General features: G+C 36.1%; 2 protein-coding genes across 2 annotated transcripts in view; both read right to left on the bottom strand.

Moving 5' to 3' along the window:
- The window catches only part of LOC144971813 (uncharacterized), a 91,660-nt gene that overhangs the window by 42,029 nt on the left and 27,131 nt on the right, over positions 1-22,500 (bottom strand). Inside the window, exon 8 of the mRNA XM_078912890.1 lies at positions 19,347-19,597. Within this exon, the coding sequence (XP_078769016.1) occupies positions 19,347-19,597 (251 nt within the window). The remainder of the gene's footprint in view (positions 1-19,346; positions 19,598-22,500) is intronic.
- On the bottom strand, positions 4,352-18,794 carry LOC144971632 (uncharacterized). The gene is made up of 5 exons (XM_078912706.1): positions 18,741-18,794; positions 16,412-16,475; positions 8,407-8,604; positions 7,269-7,362; positions 4,352-6,450 (listed from the first exon to the last, which is right to left on the bottom strand). The coding sequence occupies exons 1-5, from the start codon at positions 18,792-18,794 to the stop codon at positions 5,151-5,153; spliced, it is 1,710 nt and encodes a 569-aa protein (XP_078768832.1). The 3' UTR covers positions 4,352-5,150.

Genomic DNA, 22,500 nt, shown 5'->3' with positions numbered 1-22,500 from the left:
TGTGAAACATGATATGAATAAAATAATGTTTTTCAACGATAATCTAAATATATTTTTATTGTTTACAAATGTTATGAATATCATATCAACACGAGGAAGTGAAAAATATTGTAAGCATTATTAAATAGCATTGAACCAGGATATTATTCACAAGAGAATTTGATAGTAGACGAATGCTGGAACATCATTGTATAAAAGACTACATGTGATAAGAAATGGTTGTGACAATTTTTTTGACGTTAACTTTAACCATTTAACTGCCGCTTTCTGAAAAAAAAAAAATACGTATTTAAAACTTGGCCAGAAAACTCGTCCTTCAAATATCTACCGATTTAAATGACAAAAAAACCCAAAAAACTTGGATTCCGCCAATGTCCCAAGTTTAAGAATTCTTGCCAAGATGAGGGTCAATTAAATCCATAGATATTTGAAGGAAGAATTTTCTGGCCAAATACGTATTTTCCAGTATATCGTAATTAACTGGTTAAGGCCAAGAAGCGTTAAGAAGAAAGGAAACGATAGAACAGGGTTTTTTTCCTTAATCCATTTATCTCAACTAGCGAACAGGGTTTTTTCCCTTAATCCATTTATCTCAACTAGAGAACTCGCTTTTGGCCATAGTCTTTTTCCCCATTTCCCAGATTTGAGATAACACCCGAATTTTGACAAATAACAGGAATTATAATTAACCCAGGAACCACAAGACCGTGTCTACAAGGGGTTTCCCGGGGTCAATACGTTACAGAATTCGATTAAAATTCGTGTTATAACACCTTGTTCAAAAAAATTATAAGAATACGAAATGGTAAAATGGAATGGAAAATAACATCATAAATTATTTTTGCGAGATTTCACCATTCGGTCAGATATCTCAGTTTAATTTTTCCGGTTTTTTTATTAAGGGGGTGTTTATAATAATAAACAAACTATCTAAAACTCTCGGTTTTGCCAATTTAAACCAGACCCAAAAAAATGAATATCACTACAGGGGTCAAATTTAATATTTGCCCAGATGCTCGACAACCATCATTTCAACGTACTTTGTAGTGCATTCCATTGATGAATTCTCTGATAATAATTATTGTTTTCAGCACTTTTACAATGAAAGAATCATCTTTTAGCATAATGTCTGACTTCGGACAACAAAGTAACCCATTTACTCTATAAATAGTAATCAAACATAGACATAATATTGCATCCCGTTCTAATGCATCTATCTAAATAATATATATGTTTTCCTTTATTTGACCATGAATAGGTTGAGGGGGGGGGGGGTGGTGGGGTTTATTCTCATTTGATTTTGATTTATTTTAACACAGATGTGGAGCGCTCTAACGTTTGATGATTACAGGATGATATCCTTTTCTCTCATGGTCGTCAAAATCTCAATACAATTATAAGTATTTCCATCTCTATCGTGAATATGCTGTCGTTTTGTCTTTATACAGTCAACATTCTCTCTCTCTCTCTCTCTCTCTCTCTCTCTCTCTCTCTCTCTCTCTCTCTCTCTCTCTCTCTCTCTCTCTCTCTCTTTTATTTTTATTTTCTTTCTTTCTCTCAACCTCTGACTCCCTCGTACATAATGTAAACACACACACACACACACACACACACACACACACACACATAATGTTCACAAACATCATACAACATAGGTCTTCTCAATACATAGAAAATCGTTGTTCAATAGCTAAGAAGACTTATACATTAAATAATATTATTGTATATAAAGTTGTCACGATTTCAATTATCTTATCATCACATACGTTGCATGATATAGTTCGTGTAGATCTACACATTAGCCAGTCTTTGAAAAAAAAACTCATTGCGTAATTATATATATATATATATATATATATATATATATATATATATATATATATATATATATATATATATATTGAGATCTCATGCGTGACATATGATTCCGTCTTGAATAAGAATGATTTTTTATCCAAGACAGTTTAAACAGAAACTGGTTTTACAACATGTTAAGTTTAGAATTCTATTCAGTATATTATAAACGATATCGTGAACTACCAGTAAAAGAAAGGGGGGTAAAATGCTTTACATACTCCTAGGCAAAAAAATTAAATTATTATAGTTGCTTATTTACGATGGAATTATATCGACACCGACAACCGCAATAGACAATGGTACAATATTAGACTATGACCCAGTAACCAGTCAACTGCCGTACTATGGACAAACACGTATTTAAAAATTAAGCCAGAAAACTCGTCCTTTATCTTTTTTTCTATAGCTTGAAACGCACAATAGCAATAATAATTGCTTGCTTCCCTTCTTCGGAGAAAACGTTAATCTATCGCAAAGTACTTTCCACTAGATGTAACAGAGCCAGCTACCCAAACACTGCTGATGGAGGACAGGTAGCTTAACAGCAACAAAATCTCAACGTCACCAGAAATCGATCTCGGTCCCTTTGCGTGTGAAGCGTTAAATTCCATTTCATTTCAACATAAAAGAGAATTAAAGCAGTCACACATAGAAATTGTGTGGGGCCGCAAAACCTACATTACAGTGATTGGGGAATTTGTCTTGTTTGGTCAAGTGGCAAGCAAGGTTTTCCCAAGTATTCGTTGTCCTGTCCAGAGAAAATCAAGCAGTTGACTTTTAATACCCTTTCATCTATTCAATGTTTTGGTTAGCTTTTTGTTCAAAAAGCTTTTTTTTTGTTACCAAAAAACAAAAAACAAAAAACAAAAAACAAAAACGAAATAACGTGCAGTTCGAAGTGACCGAAAGACTCGTTGGAATAGAGATTTAACTTGTTTACTTTTGAACTTGAGTTTTTATTGCGGTTTTTTAATGATTTTTTTTTTTTTTGCTTGATTTCTTTTTTTTTTTTTTTTGGGGGGGGGGGGCGAATATGTTTTTTTTTTATTTGTTTGTTTTTGTTTGTTTGTTTTTTGTTTGTTTGTTTTTATTTGAACACTGAGTTATGTTATTGTGATTAATATAGAACTCTGAATCACACCGCTGATATAAAGATAAATGTGGGTGTTATTTTCCACTTCCTGAAATACAGGGTGTCTATCGATAATCGAAAGGTTTTATTGCCGTTTTTCTCACCAAAACTAACTCACAGTTGACGGTGATAATGTCGGAGGTGGTGACGTTAATATAATAATGATGACGATGACGACGATGATGATAATGCTGCTGCGGCTGCTACTGATGATGATGATCATGATGACGATGATGACGACGACGATGATGATGATAATGATGATGATGATGATGATGATGATGATGATGATGATGATGATGATGATGATGAAGACGACGATGATAAACAATTTGAATATGATAAAATGTCATAATAATGTATGAATGGCACATATTACATCAAAGTTATAATCAGTTCACCTTAGTATACCCACAACTTTGCATTGACTCGTTTTGTCCAATAAACTTTTATTTCATATGTTGGTAGATTCAGATGATCCCACCTTATCAAGAAATCTGAAATGTTCGTCTTTTGGTATGACGCTCGCCTTAGGACCGAAAGTTCCTGGTTCGAGACCCGCTCTGAGCGGCGCGTAGTCGAGTCCTTGAAACAGACTCTTTACTCCCTCAACGTACGCAGGTGTAAATGAGTACCTGACCGTTAACAGCTTTGTCTCTGTCGGAATAAATTGTAATATCGCCTAACAGGCTTCATGTATCGTCCTAAGTGTAAAGTATTGCTGTTGGCTAGGGACCCCTTGCAAAGCGCTTTGAGCACTTTTCTTGAATATTGCGCTATATATAATCTCGTTTTATTTTGTTTTTGATTTGTTAAACTGAGACTTTGTTGTAAGTCTCATTTACAGACATATTTGTATACTTATTTAGTGTAATCTATATCGTTAAGACTTTTTGACAAGGGAAATGGTCATCTTGAACTATCCGATATGAAGTGGAAGTTTGTTTGTTTTTTTTGTTTTTTTGTTTTTTTTTTGTTTTTTTTTTTGGTCAAAATAAGAATCAGGTGTTAAGTCAATGTATGGAAGTAGTACAAGTGTCATGTGCTTTGATGGACATCGATTATGAAATTACGATTACAATATATCGATACTTTAATAATGACAAGATTACAGGTAACAATGGATTTTTCGAGCACCTTGTTGTTTTGTTCTGTAATGAATATTACTGTGTGTAATTATCTAGACCAGTCTATGTACATTGAAATTATCATTTAGTCTCATGAATTAGCTTTTTTAATTACGCCCTTTCGCGCGCCACTGTTAGATGTCGTCGCCATGACATTCCATGAAGGGACATATATATATTTTATATATATATATATATATATATATATATATATATATATATATAATCCATAAAAGAAACGTCTAATGTCAGCAAGAATCATCCATATTGTTAAAGTGAGCAAATAGGGGTTTAATAATCGAGCCCAAGGAAAAAAAAACGAAAATGTATGAATCGTCGGTCAGCAAAATTGGACACGGGAAGTAATGTTGTAGGTGAGTAATGGATTTAAATCGTTGGCGATGGAGAAATGTAAACGTGACCCGGTATTATGTCTAGGTAAACCAGATGATAAAAAGAGTATGATTCCACCCCTCTCATTGGGAAACCCTATCATTTTTAGTAAATACGAATAATGCTTTGAACGCGTAGAGTATTAATAATTATAATGATTAAAGATGTGTCGTTTTACTTTTTCGTTAGAATTGCTATTCTTTCATAAATAAAACAGAAAAATACGAGCACAAGCCTTACATTTCTGGCTATAAATCTACTTTTTCACAATCTAACCCGGCATAGTACCGGTCACGGTCACAAGAACAAGGCTTCCTTGAGGAGTAATTCACAGGTTGATGTTGTCATTTGGGTTTCAACTATGATGGAAAGTCGAGGTAAAATCTTATCCCGCCTGACAGGGGTTCACTCTCTCCTTACCGATCATTTTCAGTATTTTCGCAAAATGGCAGGCTTACCCAGCAGAAAATATGGATTTTTTAAAACTCAAACAATCTCTCTACAAAAGAACATTATGTTCTTATTAATTAAACAAAGATCATTCTTCAAAGTTTGTGATATACAACATAAATCTGAATGAGAAAAATGTATATTGTGTCGTAACAAATGTAACGATTTTGCTGTAGGTGGTAAGGAGAGGGTTAAACACCGTGCTGATCATCATCGTGGTCATAAGGAGGTGGAGGGTTTTGAGACATATACACCTGATCGTGAAGACCATTGACGTAATTGTCCACAACGTCCGGTATCCAGTATTCTAAATCCTTGTCCTCGATTGGACCAGCCCGCGCTACTTCATAGTCGTCCCTTCCGTTTTGCTGAATGTAAGAGTTGTAAACCGGGTTATTCCTTCCGGATACCGTGCCCGATACAAAGTCATAGACATGTTCGCCATTCTCTTCATTTTCGACGACGTCTGGTTGGAATGTCGGATTTATCATTTGCTGCGGAGTCAGACTCGGCCTGCTCCTTTGAGACATGTCCTCCTGGCGGTCCAGATGTTTTCGGTGTCTGCGCATTAGAAAATATATAACTTGACTCAAAACGAGAAAGATCCCTACGACAGCGAGTACGATCCCAGCGATAGCCCCTGAATGAAGCTTCTCAGAGTCATCTTTGATAATAACCGTGTTAACATTGTCACCGTCATCCTGCAGGTCGTCATTTTCTCCGGCGTTATCTGGTTCCTGTTCTGGAGTTGTTGTGATTGTCGCCTGGGTTGTTGTGGATAATGGCTGGGTCTCTCCCGGGCAGTAGTATTGAGAAGGCAATGAAGTTGAGGATACATCTGGCCCGCATTGGATTCCAACAACGCTGGTGGGATCTGAAGTCGTTGCCGAAATGAGAATTTTACCGTTGTGTTTTGCAAAGATGTGCAGTTTTAATAACACGGCATTGGTGGTACTGTTTATCATTATTTCGTTGCTCATAGCCCGATTATTGTCATGGTCGTGGCAAGTGTATTTTCTCTTGATCGATGGCTCCTTTAAATCCTGTAATGATATTTCTTCAACGCAGTCTGTTGTGTTAATCATTCGTAATTGTACAAAGATTGCTTCGAGGGTAAGCGTAGCGCCACATCTAGTGTACAGAACACAGCTACAGTCTTCGTCATCATCAAGATGTTCATTGTTATGTTCATGGTTGCTGTCCAAATAGAGAGTTAAAGCTTCCGTATACGTTTCTTCCTTTGGACAGATATTGATGAAATTGTCTTTATCAAGACATGTGTATTCGATAAATGAGAACGACGTTATGGATGGAAATATAGTTCGATTGCAGGATCCTCTGATGGAATTTACGCTTTGTCCATAGAGAAGACAGCTCGGTTTCCCAAAACACTTTACGACGATGTTATCTAGTTTGAAATCACTATCAAACACGCAGTTCTCAGGACCTTGCAAACAGCAGTTGTCATAGTCCGCATTTCTGTTACAATTGCTGGGGATTGGATAAAAAGAAATGAGAAACATGAAATGACGAATAATATGAATAAGATATCGTTAAAATTATAATTTAGAATATGTAAATGGTGCATTTGTTAGAGATTTCCCTGTTTTTGAAAATCGTTTAGTTTTTCACCGAACCGTTTGCGTTATACAGGTACGAAATTAAAAACCAAATCTGACATATATAATATTTTAGAGATCCCGATTTCTTATTTGAAAGAGCAGTCGCATCACACGCAATTTGACCAGCTTAAAAAAATGAGGCATCTTGTTCTCTCGAGCAGTGGCTTAGATGATGGGTCTGTTATGTCTGGGGAAAATACTTTGCTACAGACTTGGGTCCTTTCCAGCGTTAATTATTAGGCAATTGTTCTTGTACGTTAAACGCTATTTATAGAGACTGGGGAAAACTCCAGATTCGCAGGTTTCATGGCTCAACCAGAACGGATAGTTACCACGACTTCAACAATATATTACAATAAAATACAGTGTAACTAGCTATTTAAAAAGAAAAACCCTGCTTAGGCAATCGTCCGTGGCAAAACCTGCCGCTTATTTTGCGTCAGTTATTTTGTTCTCGGTTTGATACCGTTCAGCAACAAACCAACTTATGCGAAACGCTTGAAACATAAAACCAAAAAAATCACTTGCTTTACGATCCAATAGAAAAATGCAGAACATATTTTCTAAGAATTCATAATATCAGATAACGTTAATTTTTTTTCATATATTTTTGACCATATTTTTCTTATGACACCAACCAAGGTAACTTGTTTTGAAATGCATTATAATATCATTATGATTTCTAACAGGCACTGTGGTAAGACAAAAGACATGAAATATTGTGAAGGATTAATATCCTCGTTTGCGACATTGGGTACATGAGATGACAATCGGGTAATCGCTTTGATACAATACGTGTTTCATACCATATTATGTGATGGCAATGGTTTATTTGAAATATATTAGTTTGCTCTTGTTGAACTGGGTTTTTTTTTTTGGTTTTTTTTTTTTGTTTTATTTTTTTTAATAGTAGGTTTGGGGTCAACATTGTTCCGTGAAGCAAATGTTAAAGTTTTATCATCGAACACATAATTACTGGCAAATCTAAAAATTATAAAACGTTTTTTTTTTTCATAGATTGATATACGAGTAACTGGCTAACTTTCTTTAAATCCATTTAGATAACTATTGCCCGTTGTATTTCAGCTCGTAATCATAAGACCAAAATTTGACCTTGGCATTTGGATTTGCCATCAAAAGCAAAAGCGCCCATCCGCCGGGCAGATCAAAGCTGATGGTTCAAAAAAGTCGTCTCGATCGACGTTTACATAATATTAAATAAGTGCACGTCCGACTCAATCTATGTCAATTTTCACAATACAGTTGTATAATAATTAAGATAGAGGAGTGCCTGCTCGTAACAGCCACTATCCATCCGAAAATACTTCGATTTCTTCATTTATATAGCTACATCTGGTCGCCAATGCTCGAAACGTTTAAAGAGTTCCGGCCTCCCTTAATTACTATTAAAAAATTATAGATATATATACATTGCTGGTTTTCCACGAATATATTATAATTTTATATATATATATATATATATATATATATATATATATATATATATATATATATATATTTGGGGAGAAATAAAGGCTATCACGAACATGCAGTCATCTATTTTACTAATTATACGACTGTATTGTGAAAATTATTGAGACGAATTTTTTGAGCCATCAATAATGATGTTGATGATGATGACAATAATAATAATAATAATAATAATAATAATATAATAATAATAATAATAATATAATAATAATAATAATAATAATATAATAATAATAATAATAATAATAATAATAATAATAATAATAATAATAAGACCAGATTGACGTGTTTGGGGTTAATAAATTACCACATCCAATGTTTAAAATATTGTTACCTTTCAGTGGGGTGGCTCCGTAGAACAATCTCCTGATTGCCAGCATTCCCACCGTTCCGTTTTCACCGTAACAGCTGAGCCTGTGGGCTGTCAAGTCTTTCCCATTGGTGCACGCCACAGATGAGTTCCGCAACGCAGATCCACCAAAGGCATCCGACGTTTCGATGCCGAAATTCGAGACGAGCAAATGCCCAAAGTATAACAGAAAATACGTTGTTGCGATTCATTATATCCATTTCGACATGTCCAGCCTAATATGACACTCTTATAAGCTCACTTTGTTGTTGATTGTATGTCTGTAAGTCACTTTAATTATAACACTGGGGATTTCCATATAAATGTTACCTTGTCATATGTATGTCACTTTAATTAAAACACAGCGTTCCAATATTATTTTATTTTCTTGTCATATGTATGTTGTTTCAAATATCCGTTTTATCATATTCTTCTCGGGTTGGCTTGGGATTCATATAGTGAAATGTCCTTTTCAAAAGCAGAGACAGACTTTATTAATTACCTTACTACAATATAATAAGATAGATGACATAACAAGAGTGTGGTTTATGATGTATTATTAAAATTGTGTATTGGGACACACTGATCGGTGAAGACTGAAAGAAGTAAGGACAATTCAAGGTTTTAAAACAGATATAAACATATCAAACAGACAGCTGAGTCCTTTTAAAAACAATTAATTTGGTGAGATGTCAAAATAACTTATCACTGCTGTCTGTTCAGGTAAAACACAATTACACACACACACACACACACACACACACACACACACACACACATGTGCATGCTCATTCCCATTCATACGAACTGTAATATATAGAGAGAGGAATAAGTCATATTCATATCCTAAAATAAAATTAATGGGTTTTTTAAAATAAATTTTCTTTCAAAATCTAGACCTAAGATTGAAAACTGCCTTTCTCATTCTGTCAGATCTTGAGGCATCGCCATCGGTCTTTGCACTTTGTAATCTTGTGGTATGACAATCGCTTTCGGATCGGAAGGTCCTGGGTTCGATCCTCGATCGGCGCATAGTCGAGTCTTGGAACAGGCACATTCTCTCACCGTACTAAAGTGTAAAATGAGTACCTGACCGTTAACGGCGTTGTCTCTGTCGGAAAAAAAATTATTATCGCCTAACAGGCGTCATGTCTCGTCCTACATGTTAAGTGTTGTTGGGTCTCTTTGTAAAGCGCTTTGAGCACGTATAATGGATATTGTTTATATAAAAGCTCAAGTTCTTTTTTAAAGCGTCATACGACAAATTATCTTTTGACTACTGAACAAAAATGAATAAACTCATAATTTAAAAAATGTTTACACATTCAGAATCGTCATCATATTCTTATTTTGAAACGTAGCACAAAGCTGTTTGGCTAATTGATTTTTGATGTTACGACTATGTCATTATCTTCAAGATTTAAAAAAAATCTCAATATTCATTCTCCGTGATGTGCACGTGCTGTATCAAACTTTTTGCAACCCTCTGTTTACATGAATCATGTAGGGGCAAAAATATTATAGTGAAATGTTGTCTTGCTTGACTTCTTCAAAAATTTGTTGACAATGCCAAGACTTAATTTAGAATATCATGGTCGTGTCGTTGGACACTTTGAAGCGCACCCTTCAGTTAGTGAAGTGGTAAAAAAAAACTTCAGCTTTTATAAAGCGCAATATCCACTTAATGTGCTCAAAGCGCTTTACAAGGGGTCCTTGGCCAACAGCAACATGTAACATGTAGAACAAGACATGACGCCTGTTAGCCGATATTACAGGGGTTTTTTTTCCGACAGAGACAACGCTGTTAATTAACGGTCAGGTACTCATTTTACACCTGAGTATGGTGAGAGAATGTGAGTAAAGAGCCTTTTCCAATGACTTTTCGAACTCAGGACCTTCCGATCCTTAAGCGAGTGTCATACCACTAGACCACATAGGCTCTCAAGTGGCATGACTGTTCAATTTAACAAAAGGATAGTTTATTCGCTGATCTCTGAATATTTGAGTGACCTGAATAAATACAAAGAGATGAAAGAATCGTGCGTATATTGATATAGATATTGTGTGTACATTTTAAGTGTGGTAATAGTTTGACTGATTATCGCAATAATATTGTTCACGTGCATTCTTCCCATTCTTCGATGATTTAATTATTTCACGACGTGATTGTATTGTAATTGAATAAAGATTGTAAGGTAATTGGGATTTCTATGTATTTCAAATACTAAAACATTATCATAGTATCTTCATCAATATTATCAGCATCGTTTTCATCACCATAATTATCGCCATTATCATCATAATCATCATTATTATTAGTTGAGCCACTATATATAAAAACGTTCATAATACGGGGAGGGGAAGCGAGAACTTGCTAGGTATGGGTTTGTAGTAGAATACCCAGATAAAACCTTTGATAAAATCCACAATTCTTGCGGAAGCTCCTGCTCAAACTACGAGGCAGAGGCAGTTGCAATAGAAGCCTCGCTGCGACACCTCTCTTCTGTTTTCCAGTTAAACCCTTCAAAACTTCAAAACACTGCCATCTTCACAGACTCCAAATCGGTTCTCCAAGCTCTAGATTTAGATAAACTTTCCTCAACCTTCAATAGTTTAAGATCTCAACTAGATGAATTCCTTACAACACACAGAATAGAAATATCTCCACAGTGGAAACCGAGACTTCAAATATACCAGGAAATGACAATGCAGATAGACTAGCTAGACTCGGATCAACACTTTTACAACCATCAATTCCAGTATCCTTAGACACAGCGAAACAAATAATCAAAACAAATAAGAGAAAAGAATGGATGAACAGTTGGTCAATGAGCACCACGGGTAGATGTATGTTTTCCCATATGACCACGCCTGTAAAGACTGATAGACTAAATAAGCTCAGAAGACACCAGCAAAGCATCATCTTTCAACTAGGAACACAACACATACCGCCCAACAGCCATTTAAGCAAATTACAAAAGACACATCCCCTTCCTGCCCCCTTTGTCAACACCCCAATGAAACAGTAACACACCACTTGCTTGAATGTCAACCTCTTGAAGACCTGAGATGCACATTCCTCCCACCAAATCCAAGCATCAGTAACACACTTTAAAGTCACCTGAAACAACTACAAAAGACGTCTAACTTCTACGTCATGGCACAAGACCGAAGGGCTAGAGCTCAGGTGGTCGCTGGTTCGGATAATTAAGTAAGTAAGAAGAGAGAACATTACTAGAACGTTTCAAATAACCCACCTCAATATATTACCAAAAATTCGTTTAAACGCAGCAAAATCGATGACTTTAATGGCGGAATTACCATTCATCATATCAATCCACTATTAAATGACATTGCATTTACACAGGAAACGATAGCAAATAGGATCAAATCAACATCAAGCGCATTAGAACACTCAAGAGGTAAATAACGTTTGCGACTCAATTCAGGCCATAACACTACTCAATGTTTTGTTAATTTCTCACAATTATCCATTAAAAGCGCAGTGTATTTTGAAGGTTTACATCTAAAGCGCCAATTGTTTGTATTCAACCTCTGGAGTTGTTTGATATCATATTATATAACAGGCATGATAATAACAATGTGTTCAGACAAACGCATTTTCGACTGGAATCAAACAGACAAATGTATTTTAACAGTTTACAGAAAATGTGTAAATGCACATTGATTTACCCTCTGAATTTGTTTGTTAATAGATGGCGTGCTATTCAGTATACAGGTTTTTTTCTACTTTCAATGCATTTCCGGACCGAGAGAAGGTCCAAAAAATAAAATGACGTGATGTCGAAGGTGAAGGCCAGCGGTCTTTAATGCATATTTAGCTTGAATGTTTTTTCCCCTATTAGATGTAAATGCATTTTGATTTACACTCCGAATTTGTTTGTTTCTAGATGGCGTGCTATTCAGTATACAGTTTTTGAACTTTCAATGCATTTTCGGATTGAGGGAAGGTCCAATAATAAAATTACGTCATATCGAAGGTGAAAAGGCTAGCGGTCTTTAATGCATATTTGGCTTGACTGGGTTTTTTTTCCCTATTAGAGACATTAAAGAATTGTTAGAAAGCACGAGTAAAACATATCACACTCTTCAAAGGCCACAAAATGATAAATAATAGCATGCCCCATATTTAGAATATAAAGACTGGACAAAGTAAAACGTGTTTGACATTTTTAAGATTCATCTTGACCCTAAGGGCGTGATATCAAATCCGAAGATAAACGATATAAGGATTTGATACCAATCGTCTCATAATGGCACAATTTAGAGCTGAATCTGATGCTTAAAATCGGCGTGTACTGATATGCAGTTCTGATAACCCAAAAATTTTTGGGCCCTTGTTGTAATTCGTGGAAATACTCTCAAACCAACACAAATGACTGTCCATAACAACGATTTTAAAACAAGCCCATCATTCAGTTCGGCTATCAGACCTACTAATATGAGCACCTTGCTTAAAAATCAGTATTAAGCTTGGCTTATAAAACTTAAAGTTAAACAAATGTCATCACCGGAGAAGTAGAGTTTTGTCTTTTAAATCTAGAAATAAAACATTCCTAAAGCTGATCATTTTGACTTTTAACAAAATTTTCTCCATTTGTTACATTCCGATATAATATAAGATTGACACGACCGGTCACATTTAATCATTATTAACTATTAGATAACTTCTAAATTGTAATGAATTGCAAACAATTGTATCAACATGCAGTAACCATGATAAACCAGATCCATTGGCCTTACTATGGCTCTGATAATATAACTAACAATGTGAAAGTGAATGTAAGCTTTAATTTAATTACGAAAACAGATAGAATGGACGTTTCGGGTTTCCTCTTTATCAACAAACAGGGTGAATGAAACACTACAGATGAATGAGATTATGTGGTGGTGGCGTTGTTAAGATGAACAAACAAAACATTAATGGGCAGGAAATAGTACGCTCCATAGAAGCTTACATTTAATTTCACATTGTTATTTATGTCTTCGAGCTTCCAGCAGCGACATTTACACTATGGTTCTGATAGGCTATTTCACTTCAAATCTTATAATCATAAAGAGCCATCAGCAACATTGTCCAAATATTATGCAGATTTTAAAACAACTGTTTGTTTGTCACCTCGTCTTCATACAAATTTGAATCTACAGCGGTGTTACATTACTCTTATTTAAAAAAAAAAAAGCGCCTCTCGTCGTGCCTAACAAGAAGATTTTTCACCTAAGGCTGATTTGTACTTATTTGCGGGTCTGATAACCAAACTTTTTATGGGCTCGTTGTTTAAATAGACATACATATTCTCAAAACCAATGCAAAAGGGTTGTCCTTTACAACTATGTTGAATCAAGCACACAATTGCGTTCGGTTATCAAACTTGAAAATGAGTGTCTGAGACCAATTTATTCCAAATCAAATTCCTTTATTAAATGTTGTTTATAGGCAAATCACAGTTTTGATTCTATTCTGAATGATTTGGTTGTGGAAGATAGCGTCCTCTTTCAAAATACGAATCACTTTCAAAATAATATATAGGAGAAGATAGGGAAAAAACGGTAGAATATCAAATTAAGAAATTAAGGAGCAGGCACCGGTGTAAGTTAAAGAACTGAACAAGTGTATATGAAATGTGCCAGACAAAGCAAGAAAGAAAAATACAAGAAAAAAAACCATCCCAAAAAAATCAGTCGACCCGACTGATTTTTTGGGATGGTTTTCTTCTTGTATTTTTCTTTCTTGCTTTGTCTGGCACCTTTCATGCACACTTGTTCAGTTCTTTTAAATGGTTGACCTGACTTAGTAGCATCATTGAAATGTTGGGAAAATCTCTTAAGCTATCTCATGCACAACCCAATGAAGTCGCAAGTGCAAACATGTAATATCAAACACTTTCTATTTTTGTTGTGGTTTAAATCTATAACTTTTTCTACCATAGCAGTAAATAAATACACTCGTGTTAAGATCAAATGAATAGAGAAGTCCAATTTTCTTTCATAATTCCATTTTGAAAATGATTTAACTTCCTGTTTAAATGAAGTTACACAAGCAAGCTTTTAAACTAAATCAAATATTTTTTTTAAAAACAACAACATCTTTGTCAGTGGTATCTAGATCATTCTAACCAACTTGTTCCAGTTTATGTTTTCCGTTGTCACTGCGAAGCTGTCATGTGTCAAAGGATGGCAGTCTTGTTCACGTTAAACACACATAAATACACTGACACACAAACACACACACACATGTCCACACACACACAAACACACACATACACACACACATACACACACACTGGGGGTAGAAAAGGCATACCCTCCCGACTTAGCGTAGTGTAAATACTGAGGTCAGTAAGATTATAGTTTGGAGGAATTGACCACAGTCATAGGGTTTAGCACGGTAATCAAACAATAGAAATGGTTAGTGTAAACAATAAAAAAAAAAGTAGCAGGATTCTTGAGATGCCGCAGCTCGCAGTTTATTAAATACAGAATTAAGACAACCTTACATTACAACCCAAAAAAAAACACATTTACAGTAAAGAATGGTCACGCTTGACGGAATTCAATAATACAGAGAAAGAAATAGACACGGATTTATGGCTGTTCGAAAGCTACTAGCCAAAATAGATATCAAGGAATCTCTATATTATTTTGAGAAAGTATGCCAAAGTCAAAAAATAATGTAGATTAATTTCGGTTTGTATAAAGCAGGTCGATGTAAATATCCTTAAAGCTTTCTACTTTCAATCCTGTATTTTAGCATGTTTGGTTTATGACCTATTTGATAATGGAGGTACGTCAAATTGTTTTGTATAAAGTAGGTCTCTGTAAATATACCCAAAGCTTTCTACTTATAACCCTATATTATTATTTTCTGCACATTTTATTTTAGACTTATTTGAAAATGGAAGTACGTCTAATTATTTTTAGTATAAAGTAGATCGTTGGAGATAAACTCAAAGCTTTCTACTTGTAGCCTTATATTTTTGTACGTTTAATATTAGATCTATTTGGTATGGGAAGTACATCTAATTCTTTTTAGTATAAAGCATGTCGTTTTTAAATAATCTCAGAGTTCTTCTTATAGCCTTATATTTTTGCACGTTTAATTCTTAGATCTATTTGATTGATAAAAGAAGTACAAACTTGAGCACAACTTGAACAGTTATATCGAGCAATATAAATTAATCGTGCTCAAAGTGCTTCACAAGGAGTCCCTAGTCACAAGCAGCACTTAACAAGTAAGACGAAACATGACGCTGTTAGGCGATATTACATTTATTTTTAGGGACAATGTTGTTAACGGCCAGGTACTCATTTTACATGACAGCTGAGTACGGTTATAGAACTTGAGTAAAGAGCCTTTTCCAAGGACCCAACCAAGCGCCGCTCCCTGGACTTTCTGGTCTAAATGTGAGTGTCATACCACAAGACCACATAGCCGCCAATTTACCAACTATGTGTAACATTGAACGTTTATAGATGCTGTGCACTTGGCTAAGAAACTCACAACATTGCCACTCGGACCATCAAACAAAACTATGTGTAACCTTGAACGTTTATAGTCTGGTTAGTACAGTTTAGTGAGGATTACTCATAAACACGACTGTCTAAAAACAAGAACAAAGAATTGAGTGACGTCAATTTATTTCCTTCAATGGGCATGATCTATATTACATTTCCATGTGCTCGAGGTCATTGGTCACATTGGAATATGTGCTCAAAGTGACCCACATGGTGAAAAGTGTTCACATTTTTTTGAAATATCTACCACCACGATTGGTCATTTTGTTCAGCTTGACACATGTGTATGCTTACAACTTTCATAAACAAAGCAGCGTGTTTACATTTCTGAAGAAATATCCAATCGTTGTACAGCAAAAAATCATGTGATTAATGACTTGGTTGGACGAAAACATGAATTTAGATCGTTCCTATTAACGCCTCTTCGTTTTGCCCCTCGGTAAAGAATATTTACCTTCACCTTCAAAGGCTTCAGGTAACATCATTGCCTTGCGTTCCTTGATTTTGATATTTCTGACCTAATAGATCAATAGATTTTGGACCAATCAAAACATGGAATTTGCGACACACCTTCACACGTGTCGGACAAACATAATGATATAAACAATAACATGAGTGAAGTCGACCTCTCTCTCTGACCATTGTTATTATTTTATACCCTAAAATGGGTGACAAGTTATCACACGATTTTCCCAATATTGTAAACGATTTAGTTTATACGTAGTTTTCTACTTTGATTCTATTGATCAAGCGGTGGAGCAGTGGGTATTTTTCTTAGACACATACTATTGATGGCAAAGCATGTGTAGTTTGCTATGTTTACCAATCACTGTCATTGTTTACATTATGACGATTGGCGAGAGGCGTGGTTATCTATTGCCGCCTGATGAAAAAAAAGAAGTCGTTTAATTTTTGACTTAGAGGCAGTACGGTCAATTAAAAATATACCTACAATATATCAACACATGACAGAGAGAATAAAAAACGCCAACGATGTTAATATCTCTATTTGATTCTTAGCCTTTTAAAATGACACAAAAGGTGATGTATTTTTTAAAATAGTATAGGGTGTTCCAAAGCGGGTAGAGTTCCAATACGACCCTACCCTTTTCACCTATTTTAACGCCTAAATCTAATAAGAATTATGACATATATCTGAGTTCTGATTGAATACAGCCAGAAATAAATGATATATTTAAGCCAATTTCAGAGATTTTCTGTGTTATTTAATTAAATAAATCGTCTCTTAAAATATTTGTCACACACCGGAAGATCGGGTACGAGCTTCTCAAATTGCTTTTCACGAATTCGAGACATCTTACAGTCGAAGTAGTAATATAAAGCAACACCATTTGCGATATAAATTCGTACAATTGAAAAGAATTTTTCTCATTTTGTTTTTAAATTTGTACAGTCAAACATCATCTGGAACCAATACCGGTATCTCCCTTTGATGTAGTATTTTGAGTTGGTATGTATTTGGCACAAAGGGGTGTCCCAGTTGGAACACAGATGGTCCGAGTTGGGACAAGTGGCTAGGGCCCATAAATCAAGGCCAAACACAAAATTATAATATGACAATGGACAAGTATTACTTACCTAAAACTAGATTAATGGTGTTTGACACATATGTCACAGTTATTGTCACAATTTACTCTCGGTGTGCGGCCTATAGAAGTCATGAGCTTAGAGAGCCCTTTTGGGTGTCCAAATTGGAACACCCCACCCTAATGTACACCCCGCCCTAATGAACAGCCCACTCTAATACACGTTTCTGTGATAATGTCGTGACACATTCCTATAGAATTAACGATATATAACGTCGATGTACAACAAGGGCTTTGGCTATCTATGTAGGATGTTCTCAACCCTTCCATCTCGTGTCAAATGAAAATTAAATTATGAGTATATATTATAGGGTATGCAATCCAATTATCGACCATCAAACCAATGATGAGATATAGAGGATGAAATTGGAGGATAAAATGGGGATATGAGTTCATCGTATGACCTGGCTATGCCAGAACAGGATTAACTGCCAGGAGTATTTTGTTTCCCCGCAAATTAATTCAAAGAGTAACATCGCCAAATTGAGGAAAACATTGAATTTCTGCCCTACTCTGACAAAAACTCTTTTTTCCCCTAAACGCCCGAGAATTCTCTAACGCAAGAATTGTTTAAGTAGCTTTAATGAACTCTCTTAATATTCGTTATAAAATTGTCATTAAGTATGTGAACGAAAGATACACTTTCCACCCATATATATATATATATATATATATATATATATATATATAACACATATATATGTGTGTGTGTGTGTGAGCGCGTGTGTGTGTATGTGTGTCTCTGTGTGTGTATGTATGGGTGGTGTGTTTGTGTGTGTGTGTGTGTGTGTGTGTACCATCCTTGTAATAATACATCTCGTTCACATGGCATAATTATAATACATAAGAATATAATTCTCTTGATAGAATGTTTTCAATGAACAAGAAAGGCTTCATAATATTTTACGCCAATAACATAATTGGAGGTAAAAAAATAAACAAACAAAACAAATTGTTTTTCCTTGGGAGGGATGCTCCACATCATTCGCTCGTCTGTCTTCAGAAGAATCGGAGAGGACATATAATATATATATATATATATATATATATATATATATATATATATATATATATATATATATATATATACATATGGGAATGTTTGTGAGTACTTGTAGGTACTAAAGTGCTCGATAATTTAGGTTAGAGCATATAGAAATAAATAAATTCACTCACGTTTTTTAAAGCCAAAACGAACGTTTCAATGTCCTTCATTTCCTCAGTTGACATTTGTCCGCAGAATCTACAGACAAATGCCAACTGAGGAAATTTAGGACATTGAAATGTTCGTTTTGGCTGTAAAATACGTGAGTCAATTTATATATATATATATATATATATATATATATATATATATATATATATATATATATATATATACATATACATATATAACTTCAGCTTTTATATAACACAAAATCCACTAAACGTGCTCAAAGCGCCTTACGAAGGGTCCTTGACAAACAGCAACACGTAACATATAGAACATGACATGACGCCTGTTAGGTGATGTTACACTTTTTTCCGACAGAGACAACGCTGGTAACAGCGAGGTACTCGTTTTATACCTGAGTACGGTGAGAGAATGTGAGTAAAGCGCCTTTTCCAAGGACTCAACTATGCGCCGAGCGAGGCTCTAACCCAGGACCTTCCGATCCTAAAAAGAGTGTCATACCGACCAGACCACATAGCCGCACTTATTATAAAATAAGTTTCTCTTAAAACTAGAGATGGGTTTGAATTCGAGGAGGACGTGTGACCCGTACATCACAGAGGACTTACCTTCAACAGGTCGAGATACGAGGTCATGTTTGTAAACCAGACAAACGCCATGTGAGAATCGGGACCGGGCAAATTATTTTGCAGAATTTCTTTCCTCATGGAATCGAGGGCACTGGCCAGTTCGGTGCTTCGAAAACGTGTATCCAAGAAACCTTCGAGGGTTTCAACGTATTCCGCCGATCGAGCCAAGAAGTTTTCGCCAGTGACTTTCCTCTGAAGATATTGTTGCATTCGAGAACTGTTGAAACCACCTAAGTAGTAAAAGAAAAAAAAAGAAGGTTAGTTTGAAATGATTAGTGATATGCAAAATGAATATAAATATTATAACAGCGTCAAATAAGAACAAACATGCAATCACGAAATGTTTCGGCCTCAAACCTTTCTTCAGCCAATAACCAAAAAAAACTGGAACAAATGTTAATACATAACGTGAAATCTAGACAGACGACAGAGAAGTGTTTGACAAAATCAAAATGTCACATTTGTTACAATATGAAGCTGGGCCGAAAGGTTTTTTGTAGCATTCGACACAGGCAGCAATATCAACCCATTTTGAAACATTGTGACCCAAGGTGTCAAAACGGTAATATGTCGGGATGCACACGGTTTTGGAAACTGAACTTATAGCCACAAACATGAAACTTTGGGTTAATTTCCCTTCGCTACGGTAGAGAATAGGCACTGTAGTTTTCCCCGGTCAAATGTCCAATTAATTAGATGGTTCATAAATCCACTTTGCAAGTTTGAATATCAATAGACAGATTAAGCAAGTTCAAATGCTCAAAAGAGATTTTAAGTTAGGCGAGGTTAATAGCAAGTTCAAATAGCCAAGCATTGCAAACTTCAATTCAACAAAATAAGTTCAAATAGCCAAGCATTGCAAACTTCAATTCAACAAAATAAGTTCAAATAGCCAAGCATTGCAAACTTCAATTCAACAAAATAAGTTCAAATAGCCACGCATTGCAAACTTCCATTCAACAAAATAAGTTCAATTAGCCACGCATTGCAAACTTCCAGTCAATAAAATAATTCAAATATCTTAAAAACAAAACGAGTGTTTGAATGTATTTAGTTACAAGTGGCGTAATTGTTCTCTGTGTCCATTCTTGATAATCATAATTGTTTGCAGTTTGTCCTGAGAATTCAAGTAAAAGTTTGAAGACTAATAACAACACAATTCGGGTTCTTGCCCACATCGGGTACTATTGAGATTTTTAATAAAGAATAACTACCCCAAGGTTGCGCTCGAAAACAAAACAAGGTTGAATGGCGCATTTCAAAGAGGTGAAGCTTATATAGAGCTTTATCGTTTGTCATTACCATGTGGAGGCAAACGATACAACAAAGTTGACGATTTGATGAAACCAATTATATCCAACATCATTAATGGACACCCAGCTTTTAGGCTAAATCAAATCAATCAGGAATTGCGTACAAGACTACCTGATGAGCCCCAGATAGCGAGGACAAAGCTGGCAAAATGCCTTAATGTACAGTTAATAACGATGGAGAAGTTGAAAGTCTCACAGGCAGAAAGAAATTCTGATACAACTAAACAATACCGCTTAAATTATGCTACATGGTTGATGGAAAACATTCATCGTTACGAATTAATCTTTATAGAGAAGCAGGGATAAATCTTTGGACCCACAGAGATCGTGGCAAAGCTAGACGTGGACTCCTCGCCGTACGCATTGTGCAACTGTTTCAACGGTTTCGAGCCGATATGCGTTCCCGCAACCTTGTACTTAGCTTCCATGACTTTGGACAGGAGCTGCGCATACTAGATGGAAGTCTTTTTTTTGGCAGCAGCTGCAGCTTCTTGTGGTTCTCACACCACAATGTTGTGACGATCGACCCAATCAGCAAAGTCCGGTCGGCATTCGTGCATCGTCGCGAACCCGCCCGGTAGCATCGTCACAACACACCGGTCAACTAGATGCTCTGCCGTTTCGGGTTCTTTCCCACATCGGGTACATGTAAGACAGGTGGAAAGTTCCCTACTGATGAAGCGCACTTGCTGTGAGGCAGCTCCACGACCGAATCCGGTTCGCACCCACCCAGTGTCTCCTCTTACTGGTATCAAAGCCTGGCAACTTTTCACCAAGCTTAGAGGAGTGTATGTCCCCGCCCCCACGAGGGATTGAATTCGTCCAAACCGACTTCCACCTCGTATATGCATCTCTGTCCGTAGTCAGGGAAGCTGCGTACAAGGGTTGCCGGGACTTATTTCGGCTCGAAACGGGAGCGCCGTCCATAGTGCGCTTCAGAGGGGTATCCCCATTCCCTCTCTCTCTCTCGGATCTTATTTTGGTGAATTCAATTCCTCGAGGTGGCGGGGACATAGACTCCTCAATACTGGGAGAGAAGTTGACAGGTTTCGGTACCAGCAATAAGAGGCACTGGATGGCGGCGAACCGTCTTCGGTCGAGAACTGCCTTATGACAACGGGGCTTCTCCTGTGGGGACTTTCCACCTGTCCTACATGTAAGCGTCGTGGACAAGAACCGGAAACCGCAGCGCATTTAGTCGAGCCTTGCGTTGTGACGAAGCTTCTGAGCGGGTTCGCGAACGTACACGAACACAGCAATGAATTTGCGGCCTGGATAGACCAGCCCAGATAAACCGAATATTCAAACCTGATTAAGGAACAAAAGTGTGATAACAAAATACTGGTTCCAATCTCCTTGGAAGTTGATACCAGTCCTCTGGAAGGCTGTATGATACTTTGTGCAAATGATCTTCTGGTTTGAGTGACGGCATCTTATTTTCCAGCTTAGATAAATTCTTGTCGTCATTAAGGATCATCCATCTTCGATCTTTTACGCTAAGTACGTAATCCTAGAAACATGCTACAACCACGAATGCGGTGATGAATTTGCAGCCTGGATAAATGATCATGACATAGTAGTGTGACACCATAAGAAATTGCTGCCATAAGGAAGTAGAATCTCAATAAGATTGGAAGAAATTCGTAATCAGCTCCACAATATGCCGCACCAAGAGAGGAAGGCCGTTTTGACACAATTGATTAAGCAAGAGACTTTTGCCCTGACGGTAGCCTAAATGAAAGCATGCTTTCGATGTATGCAAACCTTAATAATGCTTGCCTGCTTCTCTCAGACGACATACTTAAGTAAAAGTATTGTTG

The sequence above is a fragment of the Berghia stephanieae genome, chromosome 4 (assembly GCF_034508935.2).
Source record: "Berghia stephanieae isolate SIO BIC M18660-M18661 chromosome 4, UCSD_Bste_1.3, whole genome shotgun sequence".
NCBI classification, from domain to species: domain Eukaryota; kingdom Metazoa; phylum Mollusca; class Gastropoda; order Nudibranchia; family Aeolidiidae; genus Berghia; species Berghia stephanieae.
This window is presented reverse-complemented; position numbering and strand designations above follow the sequence as displayed.

What these genes read in the sequence shown, in the direction of transcription:
- LOC144971632 (XM_078912706.1), bottom strand. Translation starts at nt 18,794, where the DNA reads ATGTCAACTGAGGAAATGAAGGACATTGAAACGTTCGTTTTGGCTTTA. An exon ending in TGAAGCCTTTGAAGGTGAAG is followed by an intron (nt 8,605 to 16,411) that starts GTAAATATTCTT and finishes ATTTTCTGTTAT; the next exon opens with ACTTTGGGCATTTGCTCGTC. An exon ending in TTTGTCTTACCACAGTGCCT is followed by an intron (nt 6,451 to 7,268) that starts GTTAGAAATCAT and finishes TCCAATCCCCAG; the next exon opens with CAATTGTAACAGAAATGCGG.